General features: G+C 36.9%; 1 protein-coding gene across 22 annotated transcripts in view; it reads left to right on the plus strand.

The window, feature by feature from the left end:
• Positions 1–26,345, plus strand: part of Dst (dystonin) — a 427,642-nt gene that overhangs the window by 168,867 nt on the left and 232,430 nt on the right. For all 22 annotated transcript variants that reach the window (XM_021721801.3, XM_078019848.1, XM_078019847.1 and 19 more), the window contains one exon: positions 10,260–10,321. In XM_021721801.3, the coding sequence (XP_021577476.2) occupies positions 10,260–10,321 (62 nt within the window). The remainder of the gene's footprint in view (positions 1–10,259; positions 10,322–26,345) is intronic.

Consider the following 26,345-nt stretch of genomic DNA (forward strand, 5'->3'; position numbering starts at 1 on the left):
TATTTATTTTCTTTCAGTTAGTTTTTAAATAAAAACTTTGTTTATAGTATCTGCTTTTTATATCAGGGGTTTGTCAAACTTGTTAGCCTTCTTATGTTCAGTTGTTTTTTTATTTTTTTAAGTGGGGTAACTTGTTTTGAAACAGTTTTCCTACTCAACTATTTTTAAAACATGCTTTTATGTATTTTCCTCTAATGATTCTGTTTAACAATTTTTCTCATTTCTAATGTTGTATAATTTCTTCATGTATTGTCAGGTAGTATGAATCTGGAGATTTTATTATAGCTGTATGTTTGAGATACATTGTTAGTTTCAAGCTTATCTTGAAATTTCTTTAAGCTTCTTCTAGTTTTTTTTTTTTTTTAGCAGAGTGATTAAGGGTTTTTGAAAATGTAAAGAGCTTCTATATGAAGACTGTAGTTTAAATATATCAAGAATTCCCTTTTAAGTATGGTTTTTAACCATACTTGGTATCTAGCACAGAGGCTTAGATCGATTATGCCCTGGTCAGGAAATCAATATTAATTTTGTTTAGATTCAAATCCTAACAAATAGTGGTTATAAAACAAAAACCAACATTGAGAATTTAAATTGATAAAACCACTATATAAGAAAGAGCCAATCTTTTTATGCTATGTTAAGATGTCGTGTAGCTTCTTTTAAGTCTGTAATCCCACATAGGTGAGTCTCATAGACCAGTGGAGCAAAGTTGGATTAACTGGAACAAGAACATCAATTGTAGTTCAATACTGATAGACATAAACCATAACAATGTTTCTATGGGAATATTTGGTAAGATTTTTCAATTGAAATGGGAATGGAAATCCCCTTTCTCATACCCGTTACCTCCACAGGGCAGCAGCAACCCCCAGTCACAGGTCAGGTTGGCTGAGGCTGTAGAGTTAGGTGGGCCAGGGAGGTGTGGCCACGTTGTTAGGTGAGGACTGGGTGAAGGCTGCTAGCTCACAGGTGGTGTGGGCTTGGTGTGCAGGGTGGGGTGGCCATGCGTGGCCCCTCTATCTATTCTCACTAGCTTCCGCTTCACCAGTTACCTGCATTGTCTGTTGGTTTTAAGAACTGGACTTCTTACTGATCCTCCTTTTCCAGTTACTTTTTTTTCTTTTGCAGAGGTCTTACAGTTGTTCATTTGCAGTAGTTACTGTGTTATACTACAGAATTATTATTAGGAGTGGAAAAATAATTAGACCCCCTTCCACATATTTTTTTTCTACACAACACCAATTCTTCTTATTTTCTTCTCCTATCCCCGCAGGACTGAGGATTGAACCCAGGGCACTCTACCACTGAGCTACATCCCCATCCCTTTTCTTTTCTTTTTTTTTGTGTATGTGTTTTGAGATAGGATCTCACTAAGTTGCTGAGGCTGGCCTTGAACTTGTGTTCCTCCAGTCTTAGCCTCCCAAATTGCTGGGATTACAGGCATATGCTACTGTGGCTAGCTTCTTTTCTTGATCTCTCCTTCAAGATAGAACCTTTTAAAAGTGTTGCTTGATCTTTTAAAATTCATGTCTCACTATCACCAAGAAATGGTATTAACCTAAGTGTCCATCAACTGACAGATGGATAAGGAAAATGTGTATACTTTGAAATATAGTTCAGCTGTAAAAAAGGACAAAGTCCTATCTTTTGTGACAACATGAAGGGAACTGGAAGAAGGTAGTATGTTAAGTGAAATAAGGTACAGCAGGACACATGATCTCACTCAAACATGGAATCTAAAACAGTTGATCTCATAGAAAGAAGTTGAGAGAAGAATAATAGTTTTCAGATGTTGGGAAGAGTAGGAGGGAGGGAAAGAGATGGAAGAGTTGGTCAATAGGTACTAAGTTACAGCTAAGTAAATATAAGTCACAGCACACTATTGCACAGTAAGGCCGCTCTGGATAATGATAATATAAATGTTCAAAGAAGGTGAAATAAAGGATTTAAACTTTAAAAAAAATTTGTTTTGGTATTGGGGATTGAACTCCTGAGCCATATCCTCAGCCCTTTTATATAATCTTTTTTATTTAGAGACAGGGTCTTACTAGGTTGCTTGGGTTTGATCCCAGCAATGCAAAAATAAAATAAAATAAAATTCACACCAGATTCTTACTAATTCAGAAATCTCCCTATCTTAAGTTCTGCTAAGTTGCTTAGGGTGTCACTAAGTTGCTGAGTCTTTGAATTTGGAATCCTCCTGCTTCAGCCTCCTGAGCTGCTGTAATTACAGGTGTGTGCCACTGTGCCTGGCAAGGATTTTGAATGTTTCCATTATAAAGAAATGCTAAATGTTTGAGGAGATATGCTTACCCTAATTTGAACATTATACATTGTGTACATGTATTGAAACATCACACAGTATCCTCCAAATATGTGTAATTTTTATATGTCAGTTTAAAAATTATAATAAAAATAAAATTTGATTCCAGCATTGCAAAAAAATAAAATGAAATTCAAACCAGATTCTTTTTTTAAATTTATTTTTTAGCTTTAGGGGGATACAATATCTTTATTTTTATGTGGTACTGAGGATCAAAACCAGTGCCTCGCGCATGCCAGGTGAGCACGCTACCACTTGAGCCACATCCCCAGCCCAAACCAGATTCTTATTAATTCAGAAATCTTCCTATCTTAAATTCTGCTGTAACCTCTTATAGTAAGACACTGTGGTTCTTCTCCTTCTACTCATTACAGTCAATGATCTACACAAGGTCAATTACATCTTTTTGTATCCATGCCATAGATGATTTGGCCAACTTTCATATCTATCTATCTATCTGTCTGTCTGTCTGTCTGTCTGTCTGTCTGTCTGTCTGTCTATCTATCTGTCTATCTATCTATCTATCTTTCTATTTATTTATTTATTTTAAAGCTTGAATTTTGTTATCCAGTACAAACTTAGAATATTAAGTATGCTTTTGGAAATGACGTCTCTTGCCCTTAGTATCTTTGTGATCCCTGGCAAGTTGTTTAACCTCTGAGCACCTCAGTTTCTTTATCACAAAAATGGGTATAGTCTTGTGGGGTTATTATGAGAACTGGGTGCAGTGTACATGTGTTGTATGTATATATGATGGATAACAACTGCAAATATTAAATGCTCTTAAGTGTTTGCTATTATAATCCTGAGAAATAGGCAGGCTGAGACTTTTCTGTAGTGGAGGCAGTGCCTATAGAACAAATAAAGATAATTGGAAAAGGAGAGAGAAGGAATATTTACTAAGTAGGTGCTTTGAATTTCTTAGCAGCAGCTAATATGATTTTTTCAATCTATTCTATTTAGGATAGGGTTAGACATTATATGTTTCTTTTTTTAAAATTTTATTTATTTATTTATTTTTATTGGTTGTTCACAACATTACAAAGCTCTTGACATATCATATTTCATACATTAGATTGAAGTGAGTTATGAACTCCCAATTTTTACCCCAAATGCAGATTGCAGAATCACGTCAGTTACACATCCACAATTTTACATAATGCCCTATTAGTAATTGTTGTATTCTGCTACCTTTGAGATGGGAGAGAAAGGGAGAGAAAAGGGAAATTGCATGGAAATGAAGGGAGGCTCTCATTGCTATACAAAATTACATATAAGAGGTTGTGAGGGGAATGGGAAAATAAACAAGGAGAGAAATGAATTACAGTAGATGGGGTAGAGAGAGAAGATGTGAGGGAAGGGGAGGGGGGATAGTAGGGGATAGGAAAGGTAGCAGACATTATATGTTTCAAAGCATATTGGAAACTTAATCTAGCAGGCTTTTGATGTCTTCCCTTGGCATGATCAAATTTACTGTCTTCCTTTTTCTTTAAATAGATAATGATCATTTTTATTTGTTGTTGTGGATTTGTTATTTGCATAGTTTCTATGCAGGAAAAAAGTTTCTATTTTTCTGATGTTTTAAATAAACATAGGAATGCTAAAGATGCTTGGTCTTTTGCTTGTTCAGAACAAGGGTTCTCATGTCTTGGCATTCTCCATATATTGATTCCCATCCAGACGTGAAGGTCTCAAATTGCAGGTTCCTGTTTTTTTTTTACATTATTCAATTAGTGGTTCTATTGCTTGATATAGAGAAGAAATGGGTTTTAGAATGAGATTTAAGATTTCATTTAGGCAGTAGAGTTTTAGCACTCCCCCTCCCTTTTACCCTCTCTTCCTTCCTTCCTATAGTTCTCACTATGTTGTTTGAGCTGGCCTTGAATTCACTATCCTCCTGCCTTAGCCCCCCAAGTAGTTGGGATTATAGGTGTATACACCACTGAGCCTGGCTCTTCATGATTCTAAACTCTGGTATTCTCAGCTTTAATTTTTACTATACCACCAAACTCAGAATTGTTGTAAGATTCAAATGAAAACTTATCCATGGGGGCTGGAGTTGTGGCTCAGCGGTAGAGTGCTTGCCTAGCACATGTGAGGCCCTGGGTTCGATCCTCAGCACCACATAAAAATAAAATAAAAAATAAAAAAAATTGTATTGTGTCCATCTACAACTAAAAAAATAAATATTAAAAAAGAGAAAACTTATCCATGAAGTATCCATACATAAATATTTGATAGTGGTTTTTCCTGAACCATGTTTAGCCCATAAAGGTGAGCTTCCCAAATCACTTTCATAGCACACGTATCAGGGATCTGTGAAACAAGTTGGGCTGGGCGTTGTCTTTTATTGCAAGGGAATTCTGCCTGGGGTGTTAAAAGAGAGAATGTGATGAGTTAGTTCAGCTATAAAATCCAACATCCTATTGGTTTGCCTCATGGCAAAAAAAAAAAAAAATAAAAAAAAAATAAAACTTTCTTTTAAAAGTGATTTCTTATAAACAGCTTAAGAATAAAAGGAGAAATAACATAAAATTTAGTTTCTTTGTCATAGTAGTTGTTACATGTATCCCCTACAAAATAGTAAAGGAGCCTGGCTTTGCTGATGTTTGCTTAGAAGGGGGTGTTGTCTAGTTTTCAGCTTGCTAGTGGGAGTGTCTAGTCAGTGTTTTCCTTTCTACATAGAAAGTTAGCAGGACTGACACATCCCAGCTTGTACGAAGAGAGTTTGGGAAACTGTTGCCCGGATTTACCACAGAATGATGGGGCAGCTTGTGAGAAATGATCAAGACTGGAACGCAAAGCTGGTGGGACTGATGTGCTGTATGGGTTAGTAGTTTCAGCTTAATGCCACTTTCATGTTGTCAGAACTGGGAAAGGAAAGTTGCACTACCTGCTTCGGTTTGCCTGGCAGGAGTTGAGACCCAGCACCTTTAAGAAGTTTGGATCCTGACAACTTCTGAGGCTGTCTGGAGAGAATTTCCTTTCTGTTGTTATATACAAAATATGCCTTTATATAATATCAATATTTGTTGTTGTGCGATACTGAGTGCATTTAGCTTTGAATGGATTTTGTTGAAGTATAGTAAGTGTAGGTTATAATAATCTGTTCTCTTTATAGATATTTATATACATATTTATATTCTTTTCTCCCTAAATTCATTGTTTGCATTCAGTATTGTTATATATTTTCAGCTATAATGAACTTAAAAGGTCAGTATAAATGTATGTGTTCATTTAAAACTTACTGTACAAATGACAGGTTTTCAAACAGGAATGTTATAAAACTTCATAATAATAAATGGAGAATCTGAAAAACCAGTGGAATTGGTTAAGAGCTCAGGGATAACTTTCCCTGTTTTGCTGTCATAGCAGCAGCCTTGCCCTAAATATCAATCTTAGTGTTAAGACATCCCTGACTGAAAAGAAATAAAGACTCACTGTGAGACTTGTAATAGGAAAATTAGATGGTGTAATCTAGCCTACTCCCTTTTGAAATAATGCTTATGGAAAGTGGTAAAATCACAGAATCCTCCCAGGGTTAATCTTTTCCCTGATTCTAAATTGGTCTCATGAGGAAAGCCAAAAACCTGAAAGTCCACCTTAATTCTTCTCACATTGTTGTGAGGTACAGTGACATTCTAGTGTTATAGAGCCTCCCCTGGTTCTTGAATGACACTCATCTGGCTTATCAGATTTAAAAGACAAGGTTTAGGTTTTTACTGTCAGAAAACAATAACAGGATTTGCTGCTACATTGTGGTATGTGTGTGTTAACTCAGTCTTTGTACCTGGATCATGTGCTTTAATTGTGGATAGTAATTCCCAGTATTACCTGTTGCCTGCCACGTGGTTCGCATCATCTCAGTTTTCAGCAGTGCTTTTTGAACCTCTAGCAACAACAACCACATCAAAACATCAAATCAAAAGAACTTTTTATAGTTTTGTTATGTAAGTGAATCTTTCTTCTGTGCTGGGAGGTAAATAATTTGATTAAATCATCTTTCTTGATATACCACATGGGTCAGAAATTAGCCTGTCCATCTTTAGAACCTATGCTCTGCTTCTTCATGTTCCTTAAAATATAGTCCTGGTTTTTATTAACTTGGAAAATAATAAAAAATAACTATTTTGTACTCAAGAAGGTAGAGTTCATATAATATATATGGTATATTAAGTTTAATGGAATGGAATATGTTTGTAAAAGCTCACTTTATTATGTAATGGTTAAATAAATTAATAAAAATTTGGGGACTGGGGTTGTAGCTCAGTGGCAAAACGCTTGCATAGCATGTGTGAGACACTGGGTTCAATCCTTAGCACTGCATAAAAATAAATAAATGAATAAAAAAACTGGAGGGCAGTTACAGGAATATCTTAATCATAACTTGATATGGAAGTTGTTTATTCTTGACTTAAAAAGATTTTTTATTAAATATTTTAATGACCTTTTTCCTCCCTGAGGATTTCACCTTAGGGTTCTAGATTGTTAATTGTATGGGAATAATATGACTACTACCTAAGAAATAGCTTTTTCTTGTTTCTGTTTCCTTTTTGCTGAAGGCATAGAAAAGTACTGCTGGGATTGTGATATGAGTGCTAGTCTGGCACATAGCTTCCATTGTTTGCAATCACTTGTCCAAAGTTCACTTCACATAGCAGGCCATATTCCAGTTCCTTGTGTGTGAGTGAGGTGTGTTCAGCACGTCTGGTTGAAAGATGACAGTGTCTTTGGGTACTGTTGCAGCCCAAGTTGTTGGAAGCAACTGCAGAAGGGATCATAGAACTTTGGTGGAGAAATCTGTACAGGGGTGTCTGGCTAAACTGCTTTCTCTCCTTCAAGCCCTGCCCCTGTGCCCTGGACCTTCTTCCCTTTCATGCTTACCTATGTGGTGAGGGCTGTGTCCTTTTCTCAGTTGGAGTGTGTGTCACACTGCCTTCCTGTAAGAGGTTCTTCCAGGTGATGACCTTCAGAGGTCCTGGCCAATGCTGTTCCTCTTCAGCCTGGTGGTTCCAGTACCACCATGGCACTGGGCTCATCAAAGGACCTGATGAAAGCTTAGAATGAATGAGTGAGAAAATGAGGGAAGTAAATCTGCATTTATCAGTGAGGTAGATTGGTAGATCTTTTCCTCTTGCTTTGTTCTTGTCTAATGTGCTGGAACCTATGTTATATTTATATTTTTGCTTATAATTGAGATTCTTTCTGAACTTTTTAGGAATAGCAAGGCTAATAGACATTTAAGACACCATTATTACTTCAAGATATGTAGCCTTATAAGCTACCATGTTACAAATACAAGTAATTCTGCATTGTTTTCCTGAGTTGAATTATGCCCTTTCTGAAGCATAATTCATATCATGGGTATCTTTTATTGGAGCACATAAAAACATTGTGGCATTTAGTATATAGTAGAAAAGAAGAAACTGTAGATGGTACTCTAAAGGGCCAACAGAGTAACTGGTAAATATTTTGTGGAAGATAATATTAGTAAACAATTATCAATATCATTGTTGTCATAGTAGTTATTTTTATTGAGATTTTCATTTGGATTCAGGCAAATATAACAATTTTGGCATAAATTTGAAGCATTTATATTCAGAAATAGCAAGCTTCCACCTCTGGATCTGCTTTCTGAAACTCCCTCTCCAATTTTGTAATATTAGATAATAAGTAAAGAAGAAGACTAGATGGTTGGTTACTGAAAAAGTGTTTGTTACAAGCAGAATCAAATAATAGGTTATATTTAGGTTATCTTTTTGTTTCTCTCTGACAGTGATAGGAAATGGAAGGGTTTCAAGGGGATACTTTGCAGAAAGGCTTATGAAATTACAAGCTGCATGTTGGCATTAAAATGGAGGAAAACAGCAACATGCCATCTTTGAATAGCTTTGTAAAATATTGGACAAATGATTGGATTGTTTTACTAAAGTTTCTTCAACAGTTTCCTTATCATGAAGCATTTATGTTTTTCCAAAACTTTTATTTTGCTATTCTAAATGCTTTGATTTACATTTTTATACTTGTATTTGTACATTCCATGATTATAACTTTAGGATATGTTCTAGAAGTAGACTTGCTGGAAAAGGGTATATATGTTTTTAAGGTCTTTGATCTACATTGTCAAATTGGTTTGGAGCAGTACTCATTGATAACTTTCTTCAAAGCAGCACTGCCAAGAATTCACATGCTGATAGGAATGTCTGCAGCTCTGGTTTTCAATGTTAGCTGTGTCTAGCCCTCCCCATCCGCCTTTTTTGAGAAAAGCCCTCCCTGTTTTGCCCAGGCTTCAATGTGTAACCTTCCCAACTAGGTCTCCCAAGTAGTTGGGATTAAAGTTGTGAGCAACTGTGCCTAGCAGATTTTAAAAAATGGATTAGCTATCTTCTTTTGCTCACGTGCATATTAAGATGTTGATCTTAAATAAATTATTGATCTTATACTAATGATCTGTGTCTCATAAATATCAGTTAATTTGTCTTATATTTTTGCTTATGTTTAAGTTATTGTAGGGAGCATAGATACCTTTAATAAACAGGACAAGCATTTTCAAACAAACAAAAACTATTACAACAACAACAAAACAAGCCTAGTTCTACTGCAGTTTAAGGAGGTTCAGGGATAAAGAATGAAGAGGTAAAGAGGTAAAGAAGGAGAGCAAGATTTGTCTTATCCCCAAGGAAAGGTTGGAGAAGAGCTGAATGGTAGTGGGACAGGAAAGAAGGTGACCTGGGAAAAGAAGGGTATTTCCAGATGCAAGAAGGAGGAGGGAAGACACAGAAGGTAGGGAGTGCTGCCTAGAAGTGGGGAGGGAGAGGGTAGTGTAGTTTTGCAAGTTAGCTCTAAGTGTTGGAAGAGTTTGATTCTCCTTTGAAATAATTACTTGATGTATCAGAGTATTTTGATTGTTCTTTCTTCCTAAAGCATAAGAAGCCTTCTCTTACTCTTCTCTGCACTGGGCAGGATCTCTTTCCTCAGTGAGTCTACTTAGTTGTAGTGTTTCTTTGTTACCAGACATTTCAACACAGGGACTCTAGGAGTAGCATAAATAAGCCAGAGCCCACTTCAAGCCAAAGGATCTGAATTTAAGTCTTGCCTTTTGCGGGGGTAGGGGGGTGAGGGGGTGAGGAGGGTGAGGGGGGTGAGGGGGCTGGGTAGCGAGGGTCCCAGGGATTGAAATCAACACCACTCAACCACTGAGCCACATCCCCAGTCCTATTTAATATTTTATTTAGATACAGGGTCTCACTGAGTTGCTTAGCACCTCGCCATTGCTGAGGCTGGCTTTGAATTTGTGATTTTCCTGCTTCAGCCTCCAGAGCTGCTGGGATTACCAGGATGCACCACTGTGCCTAGCTAGGCTAGGTCTTGCCTTTTAACAAGACTTTTTTTTGTGATGCTAGGGATTGAACCCAGGGTCTTGTGCATGTGAGGCAAAGCACTCTATCAACTGAGCTATATCCCCAGCCCTTAATAAGACTTTAAACCATTTTCTGGATAATTGTGGACAAATCAGAGACTTAGTTTCTTCTGTAAAATGGGGATGACAATATCTACTCTCCTGCTTATGGTTGCAAAGAGCAAATAGGATATGAATGTGTTAAAATACTTTGAAAAGTTCAGTGCAAGGGCTTACTTGAAGCTGGCAGCATTTTTAGAGTCATCTTTGTGCTGGTGGATGTGATGGAGTTAGAATTGTACAACTGAGGGGCAGTTGTAATGGACTAATGTTGGCACATACAACATTGAAGAGACCATCTGACAAATAGCCCTTTAACGCTTTCTTGCAGATGGCCTAAAGTTGCCAACATTTAATAAGAAAATTTGAATGCACTGAGCAATATCTCTTGGATATCCTATTTTCATTTATATGCATGATCACAAAGTGTCTTTTGCATAGATCTTATCAACCTTATACCTTATTTTAATCTTTCAGATGAACGGGACAAAGTTCAGAAGAAAACATTTACAAAATGGATAAATCAGCATCTCATGAAGGTCAGTTTTTATTTCTTTCATATCTTGGAATTGTTTTGCATACTCCAGTTTTTTGGGCAGTAATTGATTGTATAGGTTTGAAGCATAGCTTTTGAGTATCAACTTGAGAATTTAAATTCTAGAGCATTTCACATGCATTTCAGGGATCTGTAATTATTTGGTTTGTGGCTTATGGGTAATGATGGAAGTGGGAAGAAAAGTACCCACTGATTACAGTGCTTTCTGTGACATTAGTAAAACCTACTATTACTGGATTAAAAAAAATCTCTTCAGTAAATAAACCTGTAAATATTTATATGTTAAAGCACAAAAAAGTTGCATTTCTAGTAAGATTTCTCTCTCTCTCTCTCTCTCTCTCTCTCTCTCTCTCTCTCTCTCTCTCAGGATTCAAGTTCTGGGATAAGATTTAAGTGGTTGGCAGAGAGTTAGATGAGAAAAGAATTGGATTGTAGAAGTACAGGTCTAGACTAGTTTTGCTTCTTGCACTTAGTAAACCCAGGCATTGGTCTTACATCTTCATTTCTCTGCCTGTGAGGCAGTTAATAATAGTTGTGGTTCTTAAAGGAAGATATATTTGTATGCCATGGGTCACTTTGAGAATCTGATATATAAGCTCTGCAGAAAAATACACATGTGCACAAAATTTGCATACCATTTCATGGAGCTTTTGGACTCCACTAATGCCTTTCTGAATTCTCAGGTAAGAAATTCTTAGAATTTCACAATTAACTGTTGGTCAATTTTTTCCCTCCATTTTTTTATGGACAGCCACGAAATTGAAAATAGTATTTCTGTGTTGAAAGAATTTTCTCACAAAGAAACATTATTTTAAATGTGATTATATTCTTAGATAAGATTTGTAGGCGTGCTAATCTAAACTATCATTTAACTTATGAGTGGTGCCAGTAATGTAATAGGATCTAATCACTTTCTGTAAGAGTGATTTTTATTTTAGGAGCATGTCAGTATTACCTGAGAGACATGTCAGTTCCTGTCTCTTTCATCACTCAACATAACCCATTTCTCAAATTCTGTTAGTGTCCCTCAGAGAGGGCATGTCACCTACTCCCCAGTTGAGAATCACTTCTGTAGGGAACTTCTGTTAATGCTGGGAGCTAAATCTTCTAGTGTGTTGACAAGAGATAAAAGTTTGAGACCCGCTTAGTGATGCTTTTGTGAAGAAATATATCATGAATTCTTATGAAAGATGTCAGCATTCACCTGCCGTCTCCCAAACCTTTGTATCATTCTGCATGTACCATGCACTGGTATAAAACGGACCCTTTTCCATGAGGTAGGACAGAGATGGAGCCTGTGCAGGTTAAGGTTTGGGGTGTGGGACTTTGGAGCTGAAACCTCCGACAGGATTTTCTCATCTCTAGGGTGGCTAGCTCTTTGAGGAAGATAGGCTTCTGTGGCTGCTGCTAGTCTAGTAGTCTTTGTATTTGTGGCTTGCTGGGGGCTAAACAGGTAGGTGGGGTATAGAGGATTGCCCTGCATCTTCTACAGCATAGCTACTTGAGGTTTACAAGTTAGTAATCAAGTTGCAGTTGCTGACTGTGAACACCAGAGAGAAGTAAAAGTGCAAATATGGTCCATTATGGGTACTAGAGGTACTAGACAGATATATTTAGGGCCTACTATGAACATACTATGGACCAGGCATGTTGAACTGACCATTCATCTTAGGATGAATTGGATGATTCAATTTAAGGAGACTGCCTTTGTTAAAAATATCAAAATACCAATTGAGTGGTTTAGAACAGAGGCCATATTACTAATTTTTAGGGCCCATCAATGTTCTTGGAAAGAATACTTACATTATGTGTAAAATATATTACATGCATTAAATCATTTACTCCTTGCAGCAACCCTCCAGGGTTAATTTAGTAGTCATACACAACCTGTAGAATCAGGTAGCAAGGGTTCAAATTTGGATTTACCTAGAATATATAACCTTCATGTGTGTATTTATGATAGATCTCAAAGATTTAAGACTTAATTCTGCTGTAATACAGTAAGAATTGAAAAAAAAATAGTATTTTAGATCCAATAGCCAATAGATAGATGCCAGTGTAACCTGCTGCCAAATCAAACTGGTTTGTTTATTTCTTAGAGTCTGTTAGAGGTGAGAGTTTTAACTGTTGGCTAGGGGTATAGTTCTGTAGTTGAGCACCAGGTCGTATGCATGATTCCTTGGATTCAATCCTAGCACCAAAAGCAAAATGAAGCAGATCAAATAAAAATAAAATTACCTTCTATCGAATTAATAAATGACTTTGGGGAGTGGAAAGCTAGACAGTGTAGTTTTTAAAAATTTTTAAATTTTTTTTAGATTCAGATGGACACAGTATACCTTTATTTTACTCATTTATTTTTATGTGATTCTGAAGATTGAACCCAGTGCCTCACACATGCGAGATGAGTGCTTTATCACTGAGTTACAATCCCAGCCCTAGACTGGCTCCCGTTCTTATTCTGTTTTTACTGTCAGCTCAAAGTAGACCTTTTTTCTAATCCATAGAGTTTTACACTGAAATTTTTACACAGAACTCCAGAATGTCAGAACATAGCCTTTTAATCTTTTATTCTTTTATCTAGAAGTTGTTGCATTATTAATCCTAAAGAGAAGAGAAATAATTTAATATTTCCAAACATGGTAGGACACTGGGTGTTAAGGTTTTTTTTTAAATTTTTTTTTTAATTAGTTAATCAGAGACAGTTTAGTCATGATGTGATCTTTTCCATGTTTGACCTGAGAGTTGTTGAGAAGAATGTTCTACTGAGTGAGTAATCAGCCACATCTCACTAAAAGAAATCTTGATTCTGGGCACGGTGGTGCAGACCTGTAATCCCAGCAGCCTGGGAGGCTGAGACAGGAGAATCCAGAGTTCAAAACCGGCCTCAGCAATCCTGAGGCACTAAGCAACTCAGTGAGATTCTGTCTCTAAATAAAATACAAAATAGGGCTGGGGATGTGGCTCAGTGGTCGAGTACTCCTGAGTTCAATCCCTGGTACCAAAAAGAAAAAAAAAAAAAAAGAAAAGAAACCCACTTTTGTTTTAGGTGGCCATTAGCAGTCATCCAATTAGTGGGAGATTAAAAAGTATGAAGGTGAATTTTGGTTAAGAATCTTAATATTAGGAAAATATTTCTCTGTTGGTTTTCTTATATCTTCATGAGAAATACTTATTCAGGGACAACAGGGAAGGGAGGGTAAGTCCCATGTCTTTCTTACCCAGCGGCATTCCTTTCAATTAGTGGAAAGTAGTTATTTGAAGAGTTTAATAAAAATAGAATCATATTATATAAATGTTAAGGGAAAGTCTGGCCATGAAAAATTAATTAATAAAAATGAAAGAGTTATTGATGAATAAAGAGAAGAAATCGGGAATAAAACCATTCAGATAAAATCCGAATATTTTTGTGTGTATTCTATATCTTGTCTGTTTATTTTATTTTTTTGGTATTAAGAATTGAACCTAGGGGTGCTTTACCACTAACCTACATCCCCAGCCCTTTTCCTTTTTTAAAAAATTTGAGACAGTGTTGCTAAATTGTTGAGGCTGGTCTTGAGCTTGCAATCCTCCTGCCTCAGCCTCCTGAGTCTCTTGGATTATAGGCATGTGCCACTGCACTGGGCTTCCCTTGTCTTTTTTTAAATGTAGTCACAAGTAGTCCTTAAAGCATACTTTATTTTAAAAAAATATTTATTTATAGTTGTAGTTTGACACAATACCTTTATTTTATTTATTGATGTTATGTTGTGCTGAGGATCGAACCCAGGGCCTTGCACGTGCTAGACAAGCATTATACTGCTGAGCCACAACCCTAGCCTCTTACAGCATATTTTAAAGAAGAGGGGGGAAGGAGTTTAAAGGAGAAAGGTGAGAAGGCAAGGGACAATTGAGAAGTTTAAAGGGGTGCTTTGTACAGGAGGGGTGCTTCTTCATAGCCCTGGAGTTGTACACTGGGATGGTCCCAGGGTCAGGAGACTGCTTGGCTTCATGTAATGCCAGGAGTACTGACTCAGGCTAGGGATGTATACTTCATCTTATAAATAATAGAGCAGTTTTGGGGGTGTGTTTTCTAGATTTTATTTGATTTTATTAATATTAATTTAATATTATTGCATTTAATATATTGCCTGGTTTTTTCACCCTCCTTGTGACTCCATGGAGAACAGTTCTTGGTTGTTCTGCCTCTTTGGATGGTGAGATTCCCTTTAGAGTACTTGGATCCCCAAAAGGCCCTTCTTCACTGGATTTTCCCACATTTTATAAACAGCATATTGTGCTGAGAGCAAATTATTGTTGAAAGGAAAATGTCTCCTACAAGTTTTTTTTTTTTTTTCCCCACTGTGTGGCAGGTAAGCCCAAGCACAGGAGAGGCAGCAAAAGTTGCTGATCCAGGAGCCTGACCTTCAAGGTCCAGCAAATGGGGCTGTGTCCAGGCTTTGAAGTTTGTGTAAACTTAACCTTCTTATGCCCTTGTCTGTCTGTAATGTGGTGGTAATGCTAGAGTAGCATGAGGATTTAAATGAAATGAACCATTAGCATAAAACACAAGACTTGGCACATTGTTAAGCTCTCAGTAAGTGAGAGCTCATGGTATAGGAGAGTGATTGACAGGTGGCTCTAAATCAAATTGTAGAAGGAATCTGAGTTGCCTTCAGTGTCCTATCTCCCTCATCCATGATCTTCTTTTTACCTCAAGTACATTCCATTTTAGTTCATTCATTTTAGAAAATGCAGTAATTTTGGGTTTGGCATCTCTTGAGGAGGTAGAGTAGTCTGTGTGCTCCATGCCCTAGAGTCCTGCTGGGGCACTGACAGTTGCTTACTGGAGGTGATCCTTAGTGGTTCCTTTCTCTCTCTCTGCCTTCCACTCCCAGACTTTAAGGATTGATGTGGCCTTCAATCTTTTTTGCTTCTTCTGCTCTCCCACACCTCCCTCATACAAGGGGAGTTAGCAAAGGCCTCTCATTCTGAAAGGTTGGCAGCTTCTCTCCTCCCGCTTTGCAAGGCATCTTCCACATCATCCCTTTTGGTTCCCTCCTGTAACCGAGGGGAGGCGTGCCACTAGAAGTCAAGAAGTGAGCATCTGAATGTGAGGGGAGCATTGTGTCCACTGTTGGATTTCCTTGAGCACTGTGATATGTTACAGATCTACTGCACATTCCCCTGGGCCATGAGATTTTGTTTGCTTTTCTCTTCCTTACAGTTTCAACTATTTGTTTATTAATTCTTGTGACTTAGGAAGTTAGGATTTCTGCAGCTGTAAAATAGCACTTAGTGCCCAGGGATGATTCTAGCATAGTCAACTTGTAAAAGTTTATATGGCTGAGAAAAGTAAACATAGCAGAGCTTTGAAATGATTTTTAAAGTTACATCTCTGTGTGTAAAGATTCTTTTTCCTTAAAATATTTGGTTAGGATTTTAAAAATATAACTTTTTCTCCAGAAAATAATCTAATATGGTGTTATTTTATATTTATCAGAGCTGAAAGTCCATTTGTTTAAAGAAAAGAGACTGGTTAGGTGAGACTTATATTTGTTGGTGAGCAGTTGTCTCTGACTTTTTGCCAAATGTACTTAACTTAGTGTTCTGGTGTTTCACTTGTGTGAATGACTAAGCCTTCCTTATAGTGATTGTTCTGGCAAGAATGTTTTTCTTTTGATTCATCATCCTTTGGAATATTTTTAAGAACAAAATCTAGTCAACATACTTAGATCTGCTTCTGTTAAGTCTTTTCACATACTGAATTAGACTGGATTATTTAGACTGGATTATTTACTGGTAGACTGGATTATTTACCTTGTAAATCATGGTTTCTAGGTTAGCTATTTGTGGTGGGAATGTTTATATATTATTATTTAGCATAATTTAAATGTGTGAAAGTAGAAAATGAATGAGCTGGTAACTATTACTTCAGTTAGCTAAATTTTACCTGGAGAATTGTTCCAAAATATAAAATGGCTGATATTATTTTATTATTTACAGCATTTATTTATACCCATTCTGCTTGAGGCATTATAGCTGTCTGTTTAGAAACTGGAGAGTCTCGTATGATTGCTTGTTATTACTGATCACATGCATTTCTGTCTTGCTATCTAGAAATTCATAGGAGAAATGACACCTAAAATTTTTGAGTATTTATAGATTAGCACTTGTCTTTGGTGCGGGGGGGTCATGAAAGAAGGAAGCACTTTATTTTCGGAAGCACTTTGACAGTTACCATGGTTTATAAAGTTCCTTTTAAGTGTTTACTTGGAATCAGAATTAGGATTTGAGCCATGACTGAGAGGCTGTGTTTAAGAGGAATAATTTAAGATGATGAATGATTTTTAGGAGAACATTGGAATCTGGAGAAATCCATGTGATGTGATTTTCTTGCATAGGATTCATCCAGCTGGCAACTTACAATGGAAACATATTCCACAGCACCTGTCTGCTGCATTGTAAAGTTATTCCATAACATTGGAATTTTTTCTAAATATTTTCTTATTTTTTCCAAACTTTAATGTATTGATACATAAATTTATTTGGAGAGAAAGAGGCCTTGGATTCCAATGTTGGACCACTCCCTGTTTGTTAGTAACCTTCTTGGTTTTTACATGGTAGACACCCAACTGACTATCACATTTTTATCTCTGTTCAATTATGTCTTTGGAAAACTTAGTTGACTCATGGCACAGATTTCCTTTGCTCACATGGCAAAGTCATCGACTTCATGGCTCCATTGAATCAATCATACTATTCTTTCTTTTCTTTTTTTTTAAAAAAAATTTTAATTGATTTTTAAGAAATAAATGACAGTGGAATGCATTATAATTCTTATTACATATATACAGCACAATTTTTCGTATGGTGGCTTCAAGGAAATGTAAACCCCCAAGCTGAGAACACAGTAATTTCTTTTAGAGGACAGAGGTGTGTGTGTATGTGTGTATTTGTGTATGCATGCACACACATGTCGGGTTTCTGTTCTCGTGACTAAATGGCTCAGGGGTCATTCCCGGTAAACTGGGCTAACTGGGCTGTGCAAAATAACCACACAAGAGACACAAATATCTTTTTCTTTGAGTCATGGTGACGGCTTCTCTGACCTTAAGGGTCTGCAGGAAGGGGGGGGGGGAGGGAGAACGCGCAGCGTGTGCATGGGCACTTGCTGACTCCTTTTATTAAGGAGAAGCTATTCAAATGAGGCAAGGGGTCAGGTTTCAGGGGGCTGAGTCTATCTTCATGATGTCCACTGTCAGCAGGTTAACTGACATCTAGGTAGGCCACACCCAAGGGCACAGTAAGAGAAGGAGACACACACAAGGCACTTTCATGGAACATTCTATCCTAAATAGGGCAAGGGGTTATATTACAAAGTAACAGGTGAGCATAGCTCCACCCATGGGGCTGTAGGAAGACAAAGCCTGGGCACAAAGACACAGTCACTGGAACCCTAGAAGAGCGGGGCAGTCTAGCACCATGGGTGTCTGATGCCACATTGCCCAGCAGGGGAGTTAACTCGGTCATATGCTTGATTGGTCACACACACACACACACACACACACACACACACACACACACACACACACACACGGGTGGGTGGGTGGGTAACAACGATGGGAAAGTAACTCTTTGATCTGTGTTCTTGACCATTGCATAGTTATTGAATAATTAATGGCCACAGATGGTACATGGGACTTTTTGGATGATTGACTTGATGAAGATTTAATGAAAATACTGCTTATTAAAGTATAATGCAGTGTTTCTGCTCTTAAAGTCTACAATATATTGTTTTCAGACCTGAGATTTATACCAGTGGTTCCTAAACTTAAGTGAATTATATTTACATGGAGGACTTGTTAAAATAGACAGGCCCCACCTCAGGAGCTTCTGATTCACTAGATCTGGGATGGGGCCTGAAAACTGGCATTTCTAACAAGTTACAGAAATTTTTGTTTCTAACAAAATGCTGATGCTGCTGAGCTGGGCAGTTCTTTGAGAACCTCTGTTATAGGTAAATGGATCAATATGTAAATAGCCATCAGTTTCATTTGGCAGATCCAATAAGTAATTTAATATGATGTATAAAATAATAAAAGCCATCTTTTATTGAACCCCAGCTGTATGCTAGTTTTTTTACCATATTATTATCAATATTAATAGTAAAGGCTGCTAATGTTACTGGAGTGCTAACCACATCCCAGGATCTGCCACTTTTATGGCAGTGTGTTTATTTCTTACAACATTCCTAATGGACAGGTTCTGGCAGTTATTATCCTTGTGTTACAGATGACAAAACTGATGCACAGATATATTCCATAATTTCCAAGTTCATAGAGGTGGGGATTCTTATGGAAAACAAGGCTAAGAGAGAATATGTTATATCTGCTAGGTTGGACAGAAGTTTAAGGAGAAAGTGAAGGTTATACTCCAGTCTGTCTGACTCCAGGTCCTTTGCTCTCTCAACTGTGCTGTATTATTAAGGATAAAATTGGAATTGACTGATTAAAGCTTATGGGGAGCAGCTGAACTTGACATTTGGACATTGTTTCCCTTACAAATAGGACTTGTTATTTACTTTATTTCTGTTGTGTTTTAAGAGATAACAGTACCTAGTTGAGGAAGGTTAATTTTTTTTTTTTTTTAAATATCTGGTTACAGGCCTGGGTTATGGCTCAATAGCAAAGTGCTTGCCTCACACATGTGAGGCACTAGTTTTGATCCTCAGCATCACATGAAAATAACAAAGAGATTGTGCCCATGTATAACTAAAAAAAGAAATATCTGGTTAGAAGCCTCAAGTATAGAATCTAGGAACAAATCTTACAAATCAGGTTTTTACTAATGTGAAAGAATAGTTGATATTTTCAGAACTGTAAGAGATACATGGAAGAGTATGAAATGGTTTTGTGTAGATAAATACTAGACCAGGATTGAGAATCTCTGAATCTTTTCATCATGAAAAATGATGATTGAGTAGAATGATGATTTTCATCAGGAGGAATAATAATAGAATCCTCCTCATTAAAAAAAAATCCAGAATAACCCTATGCTTAACATTCAACAGGGCCATATTGAATTTCTGGTATCATCAGGGCTGGTTTTGAAATACACTTCTCTGTTTTCGTTTAGCTTGCCATTTTGTGAGAGATATTAAATATATATGTATGAAATAATTAATCAGGCAGGTTAAAGTGCCAGAATGAAGGGCCAAACAGTAAGATTTTAAGAGGTCAAAGCCAGAGACATGGATGGGTTGGCTCTCAGTAGGAGGTGGGGGCTGTGTCAGAGCAGGGAACTTGACTTAAAGTGGAGCAGAGGAGAGGGTGGGTGGGGAAGCACAGTGAATCTAAAGTCCTGGGCTACCAGGGCTTGCTGGAAGGAGATCAGATAGGGTAGAAAAAGGTTAAGCCAGACGTGGACTGGTGGCACATGGCTATAATCCCAGAGGCTCCAAGGCTAAGACAGGAGAATCACGATTTCAAAGCCAGCCTCCACAACGGTAAGGTGCTAAGCAACTCAGTGAGACCTTGTCTCTAAATAAAATACAAAATAGGGCTAGGGATGTGGCTCAGTGGTTAAATGCCCTTGAGTTCAATCCCTTGCACACCCCGTGACCCCAAATAAAAAAGGTCGAGCCAGAAAATAAATAGTGGTGATCAGCTAGTGAAGGATGCTATTAGAAGTTTTTGAGGACAAGAGTGACATTTTAGAATCCTAAAATGGGCACTAAGGGACTGTGCCTGTGAATTCATGACTGTGTGTTCACATAACAGGAACTCAGTAAGTGTTTACTGAACGTGTGAACCTTCTGGGGAGGTGACTGCTGGCTTAGCCCAGGGAACTCTCTGCTCTGTAGCAGATCCTTGGATAAAGTCAGAGAAGACATACTTGCTTATCACATCTACAGATGAGGAGAATACTTAGCGTAATTAATCAATAAAATCCATTCTCAAAGGAATTGTGAAAGTTGGACCTTTAGTCTTATCTGAAGGACAAAATTTTACACTGAAAAAATGTTATGTTCTGCTCAATAATTGAAATATCTATCTGTAAAGGATACAGGAAGTCTGATGTAGCAATAATTGATTCAAGTAAGACCCCGGGGCTTTGCTGACTTTAGGTTTACCCCCGTAGTGTATCTGAGTGCCATCTTAGGTTATCTTGAGTGTTTGTAGCTCTTTTGTACTGTTCCCTTGTTGGGTCACATCCTAAGAGTTTCACTCAGTTCTCAACAGTGCATCCTAAGGGGGAGTGTCTAGAAGGAGATATCCATGATGATGAGGATCTGGATACCAACTTGGAGGAAGAATGATGGAAACAAATGGAGCAGTGAGTGGTCTTGAGAAAAGAAGATAAGAGGGAAATGCAATGGGTGTTTTCAGATATAGACAGGCAGTTATTTAAGAATGATCATGGTTCTGGGTTTATTTAATATACAAGAAGATTACTGAATAATTTCAGGGTTGAAGATTTAAGTTTAATAATAAGAAGTCTCATGACATCCTCAGTGTCCAGTAATCAGCACTTAGTAGGTATTTTTTTGATCTAAGGATATCTTATTAGTTTCCTATGACTGCTGTGACATATTATACACACTTGGTGATTTACACCCAGGACATTTATTCTCCTTCTGTTCTGGGGGCCAGAATTCTGAATTCAGTTCCCCTGGGCTGAAATTAGGTCTCAGCAAGGCCGGGCTCCCTACAAAGTCTCTAGGGCCAACTGTGCCTCACTTCTTGTGACTTCTGGTGGCTGCCAGCATTCCTCAATTCTTGGCCACATCATCCTAGTCTCTGCCTCTGTGGTTCCATTGCCCATTCTTGTTCTGTGTGTGTCACATTTCCCTTAGCTCTATTTTATAAGGATACTTTTGATTGGATTTAGGGCTCTCACTAGGATAATCCAGGATAATCTCTCCATCACAAAATCCTTAAATTAATCATATCTGCAGAAACCCTTTACAAATTAGAAATTCATAGTTCCCACAGATTAGGATCTGATATCTTTGTGACCACCATTCAGCCTCCTACATGTATGAACAGTTACAGCTGCCTGATATGAAGTCCTTGCCAGTAGATTGTTGGGATACAGCACTACCTAGCCATCGCCAAATTCCCATGAATATGGAAATTTAGTTATAATCTGTTAGAGATGGAGTAAAAATAATTAGTGCATTGGTAGGAGAGTGAGCTAGGTGATGTGTAAGATACTTTCTAAGACCAAGATTATAACATCAAATGACTCAGGTTGGAGATGTAGCTCAGGTTGGGGATGTAGCTTAGTGGTAGAGTACTTGCCTATCACACACAAGCTCCTGTATTCAATCCCTAGCACTGCCCCCTCCCCCAAAAAAGTCAAATGATTTTTTTCAGATGACAAGATATATGAAATACTAATTAGTAGGGTAGACCAGAGATTGTCTTTTATATTTATTTATTTATTCTAATTTGTTATACGTGACAGAAGAATACATTTCAATTTATAGTACACATATAGAACACAATTTTTCATGTCTTTGGTTGTACACAAAGTAGAGTCACACCATTCGTGTCTTTATACATGTACTTAGGGTAATAGTGTCCATCTATCTTTTGTATTTAAAACTTTTGAGATAATTTCAAGTTTTAATTTTACAAAAATAAAAACAGCATAATTAACACTGTTATACTCTTTATCCAGATTGCACTCCTGTTAATGTTTTACCTTATTAGCATTTCCCTCATACTCTTGTGTGTTTGTGTATACTCATGTGCCTTTTTATTTTATTTTTTAAAACTCTGAACTAATGGGGTAATTATACACACCATGGCCCTATCCCTAAGTGCTTCACTATTTATTTTCTAAGAGTAGGGATATTCTCTTTTTTAAGCACAAATCTATCATCTTCATAAATTTATATTGGTATAACACTTTAATATCCATATTCCAATTTTGTTAGTTATCCTTCATAGCATTCCCCGACCCCCAGGACAGGATCCAGTTCAGGGGCAGGTTTTGTGTTTAGTTGTCATTTCTTTTTAACCTGCATTAGTTAGGAACAGATTTACAGGCTCTCTGCAGACTTTTATGACATCAACATTTTTTTAAGCATGCAGACAAGGGCTTTATATGAAATGAAAGTTGAATTAATGGCAATATATATTTTGAACTTAAAGTTATTTGATGATAAGAAGTAACTTTTTTCTTTTTACTTATGCAGGCCATTTAAGTAAGCAGTTACAAATGATTTAGTGTTTATTGATAAAATTGTGAACTCTTTTCAAGTAAAGATCATGAAAATTTTATAACATAATTTTATCAAGTAACTTTAGTTCCATCTTGTGGTCAATTATATTTTTTCTTCTTGACTTCCTACTCATTATTATCATTATAACTACCACCATTCTTTCTACCATTTATTGGGTACTTGTTCTGGGCCAGGTGCTAGACTAGGTATATTATGTAGTATACACATTGTCTAATTTAATCCTCAGTTTACTAGTGAGGAAACTGAGGCTCAAGGAAGATAAATTATGTGTTCAACATGAAGTCACTAGAATGTGGCACACTTGCGTTTTACCCCAGGTTCTTCTAGCTTTATAGAAAAACTTCATCATATCAACACATTATGCCACAGTCAAAAGATTCAGATTCTTGGATGATCAGAAGAAACAGAGGCAGAGGAGTGGAACAAAGAAGCAATGATCTGGGACACATCACCTCTTTACTTATTGTCAGTGTCTCTCAGCATTTCCTCACATTTTACATCTTTGCAAGTTTGCTTTGGTCTCTTAATATGGACATACATTTCTGTTTGCATTCTTCTTTAATTAGTTTGCTTTGCAAGACTTCATAGATATAGATAAAAGTATGCAAAGAAGCCAAACAGCATTCCTGAAGATCATTGTTTTAGCTGGACAAAGTAATATCTAAGACCTTTTCAAAGAAAAAATTATACTTCAATCGGTGTATAATATTCAAGATCATGCTTTTCATGCCTGTACATCAGAAGTGTGTGCATTCTGTAGAAGGCAAATTAAAGCTGAAGATTTGGTTTGGTTTTCTAATTCTAGGCTAAGCTACACGAGGACAGGGCTATGTCTGTCTCATTGAACCTGATACACTGTGTTTTTCCTTAGACTATGCTAAAACATTTGTTGTTTAATGAATGAGTGTGGAACAAATTAAACTTTTATCCCCACTACTTTGATAGGGGAAATAAAAGGGTTGCTTTAAGGAGTGAGAAAAAGGTAGTTTGCAGGAAGAATACATTTATGGTAAGTTTCTTCTTTTAAAGCTGAAAAAAACCTATTTCAATTTAGATATAGAAGCTCCCAAGTCAAGTATACTTAGGATTGACTTCTGACTCTTCATGTTCTTGCCACTGAATTAATTTCTCCATTTGTGGCTAGGTAGGAGTAGGTTTACTCATGCATAGATGTGATTAATTTATGTGTCAGAGAATACTAATGCGCTTTGTGTACTTATTCGCTGTTATTTTCATTAGTTTAGAATTTAGAAAAACATTGGCTAGATTATTCTCACCTGGGAATTCTCTAATAATAAATTAATAAAATTGATAGATTCTCTGCAGCCTTATTACAGAGATAGTTAGATTTCTTTGAAGGTCTAACATTTTTTCCCCATAGAATTTAATAGCAACCCTGTTTCCAAGCCCTAGTCAGAGTGCTGTACCACAAACCTATGGGAGAGTTCAGTTTTAAAGGGGACAGACCTAGGAAGACAAGAAGCAGAAAAGTCAGAGGCCAGAATCAGAGAAGCATTGGACACCCTGGGCTCCAGAGAGGGAGCTTAATGATAAAAGTGGTCCAGGTATCAGAGGCGACAGTGTGTCACCAAGGAAGTGGCTAGGTGTTTGGAAACTGATAGTCATTTGATCTTAATATAACAAAAAAATTCTGTATTGCAAGGAAAGAAAAGAGGGTTGACTTCAAAGGGAAGCTTTTGAAGCTGAGAAAATTATTGCTTTCTTCTAAAAATGCTGAAATTCCTGCCTTGTGGCACTTTGATGTTGATGCACAGTGTTAACATATTCTGATACTGATATTTGCTTGAAAAATGTTTTTAATCAAAATTGTTCAAATACTTTAAAAAAAATTACTATTATTTATTTATTTTTATGTGGTGCTGAGGATTGAACCCAGGGCCTTGCACGTGCTAGGCAAGCACTCTACCACTGAGCCACGACCCTGGCCCTGTTCAAATACTTTTGTGTTTTAAAAAAATTCATGGAAATATACTACTAGATTTCACATAAAATTTAAGGAGATCATGGTATTTTGTTATATAGTATTCATATAAATATGAATGGGGACTTTCATAAGTCATTTTTAGAGGCTTGAGATTTGAGATTGCATTTCTTTAGATGAGTGAAATGTTCTAATATTGGGCTTGTCATCAGGCTAACCCAGCCAATCTTATTTAATGCATATCCTATTTTACAAATGTTAAGAGGTTTTATTTCAGAATCTAGGGTGTCATACACTGAGAAAAAAAAAAAAGAGAGGTTCTCTTCCTTCATCCCTAAACAAATTTGAGTTTCAGACTTTTCTACAGTTTCCATTTCTTGGATTCACTCTCTTGTCTGCAGGGTTTGAGTGCATGTGCATGTCCTCCTGAGGTGCCTTCTTTCCAGAGTTTTCATGATGGACTCCCAGTCTTGGGGTTGGTAGGAAGGACAGAGGGAGGCCTAATTCATCCGTCACAGTCTGTGAATGGTAGGGAAATCAACCTCTGGTGGAATTTCAGACAGCTTCAAGAAGAAGAGATAGGTGGTTCAGTGATTTTTGAGAAGCTTCTGAAATCACCAGTGACTTGTGAAGTCAGTATAAACTCTTTGAAAGTGGTCATGACTTAATCTAGTATCATGCATCATTTTACAAAAGAAAGTCTCAAACTTAACAAGTACAGCTATTTCAGAAAGTCCTTCCTAGACTAGTTTTTCTGGTGGAGTAACCTTGAGCCTTTCTGAATCTTAGTTTTCTCATCTATCAAAAGAGAGATAAAAATACTGAATAGAGCAAAATAGATAAGGCTTTGAACACAGTGCTTGTTATATGACGAAAATGTATATGTATAAAATGGGCTGATAATTTACATTTTAAACTATAGAAATTAAAAGTCATCTAAAAGCTTCAGATTTGTCCTCCCACCTTCTAAAACAGAGGGCTTTGTGGTCCTGTCTCTTGCATTATTATGGATTTGAGTCATACTCTTGCCTGTATATTGAAGAAACTGTCCATATGTGCAAGTTTAGTGGTTTTATAATAACATTACAATAATGAATGCCAGTTAAATGGTGAACTCTAAATAAGGAAAGTGTTTTTCATGGTCTGGCCAAGGCCTTTGCTGACACCTTTCTTCTCTCTCTTGGATATGACAGCTTGAGGTGAGATGCTGTGAGTGCAAGGCAGCCTACTGTATGGATTATTTGTGAGCCCTTGTATTGCTGGTTGAATTTAGCCTGTGTTGGATAATTCACACAGCAACAGCCCAGCAGAGCCAAGGCCACATAGGGCACTTCACTCTCCTGCTGAGCAGAGAATCTGGCACTTAGGTTTTCTGTAAGAGCCTTCTCAGCCTTCCAGTATTTTAAATACCTGCCCCCCCAAAAAACAAAAACAAAAACAAAAACAAAAAAAAAACTAAACAAACTCATATGCTAGGTATTGAATTCTTGAAGAATAGTGGAAAAATTCTATTTAGATTTAGAACAGTTATGCCAGAATGGGGCATAGATATCCTTACATGTTCTGAACGTAGAAATGCCTCTCCTCATCTGTTTGTCAGAGTTAATGAGTTTTAGTATTGTCCTTTCTTATATATCACAATTTGTTATTGTTCCCAAATATTTTAATTTATAACTTCTCTGTTATAAATTTTCACACAAACTTAAAGAACTTAAGAAATGATATTTGCCCTCACTTTGATTTTACTGTGCATGGTGTAGCATAATTTTAATGTTTCTTTCGGGTTGACATTTCAGACTTCTCTGTTATAAATTTATTTAGCTTCTGGTT

This window comes from Ictidomys tridecemlineatus, chromosome 8, assembly GCF_052094955.1.
Source record: "Ictidomys tridecemlineatus isolate mIctTri1 chromosome 8, mIctTri1.hap1, whole genome shotgun sequence".
Classification (NCBI taxonomy): Eukaryota; Metazoa; Chordata; class Mammalia; order Rodentia; family Sciuridae; genus Ictidomys; species Ictidomys tridecemlineatus.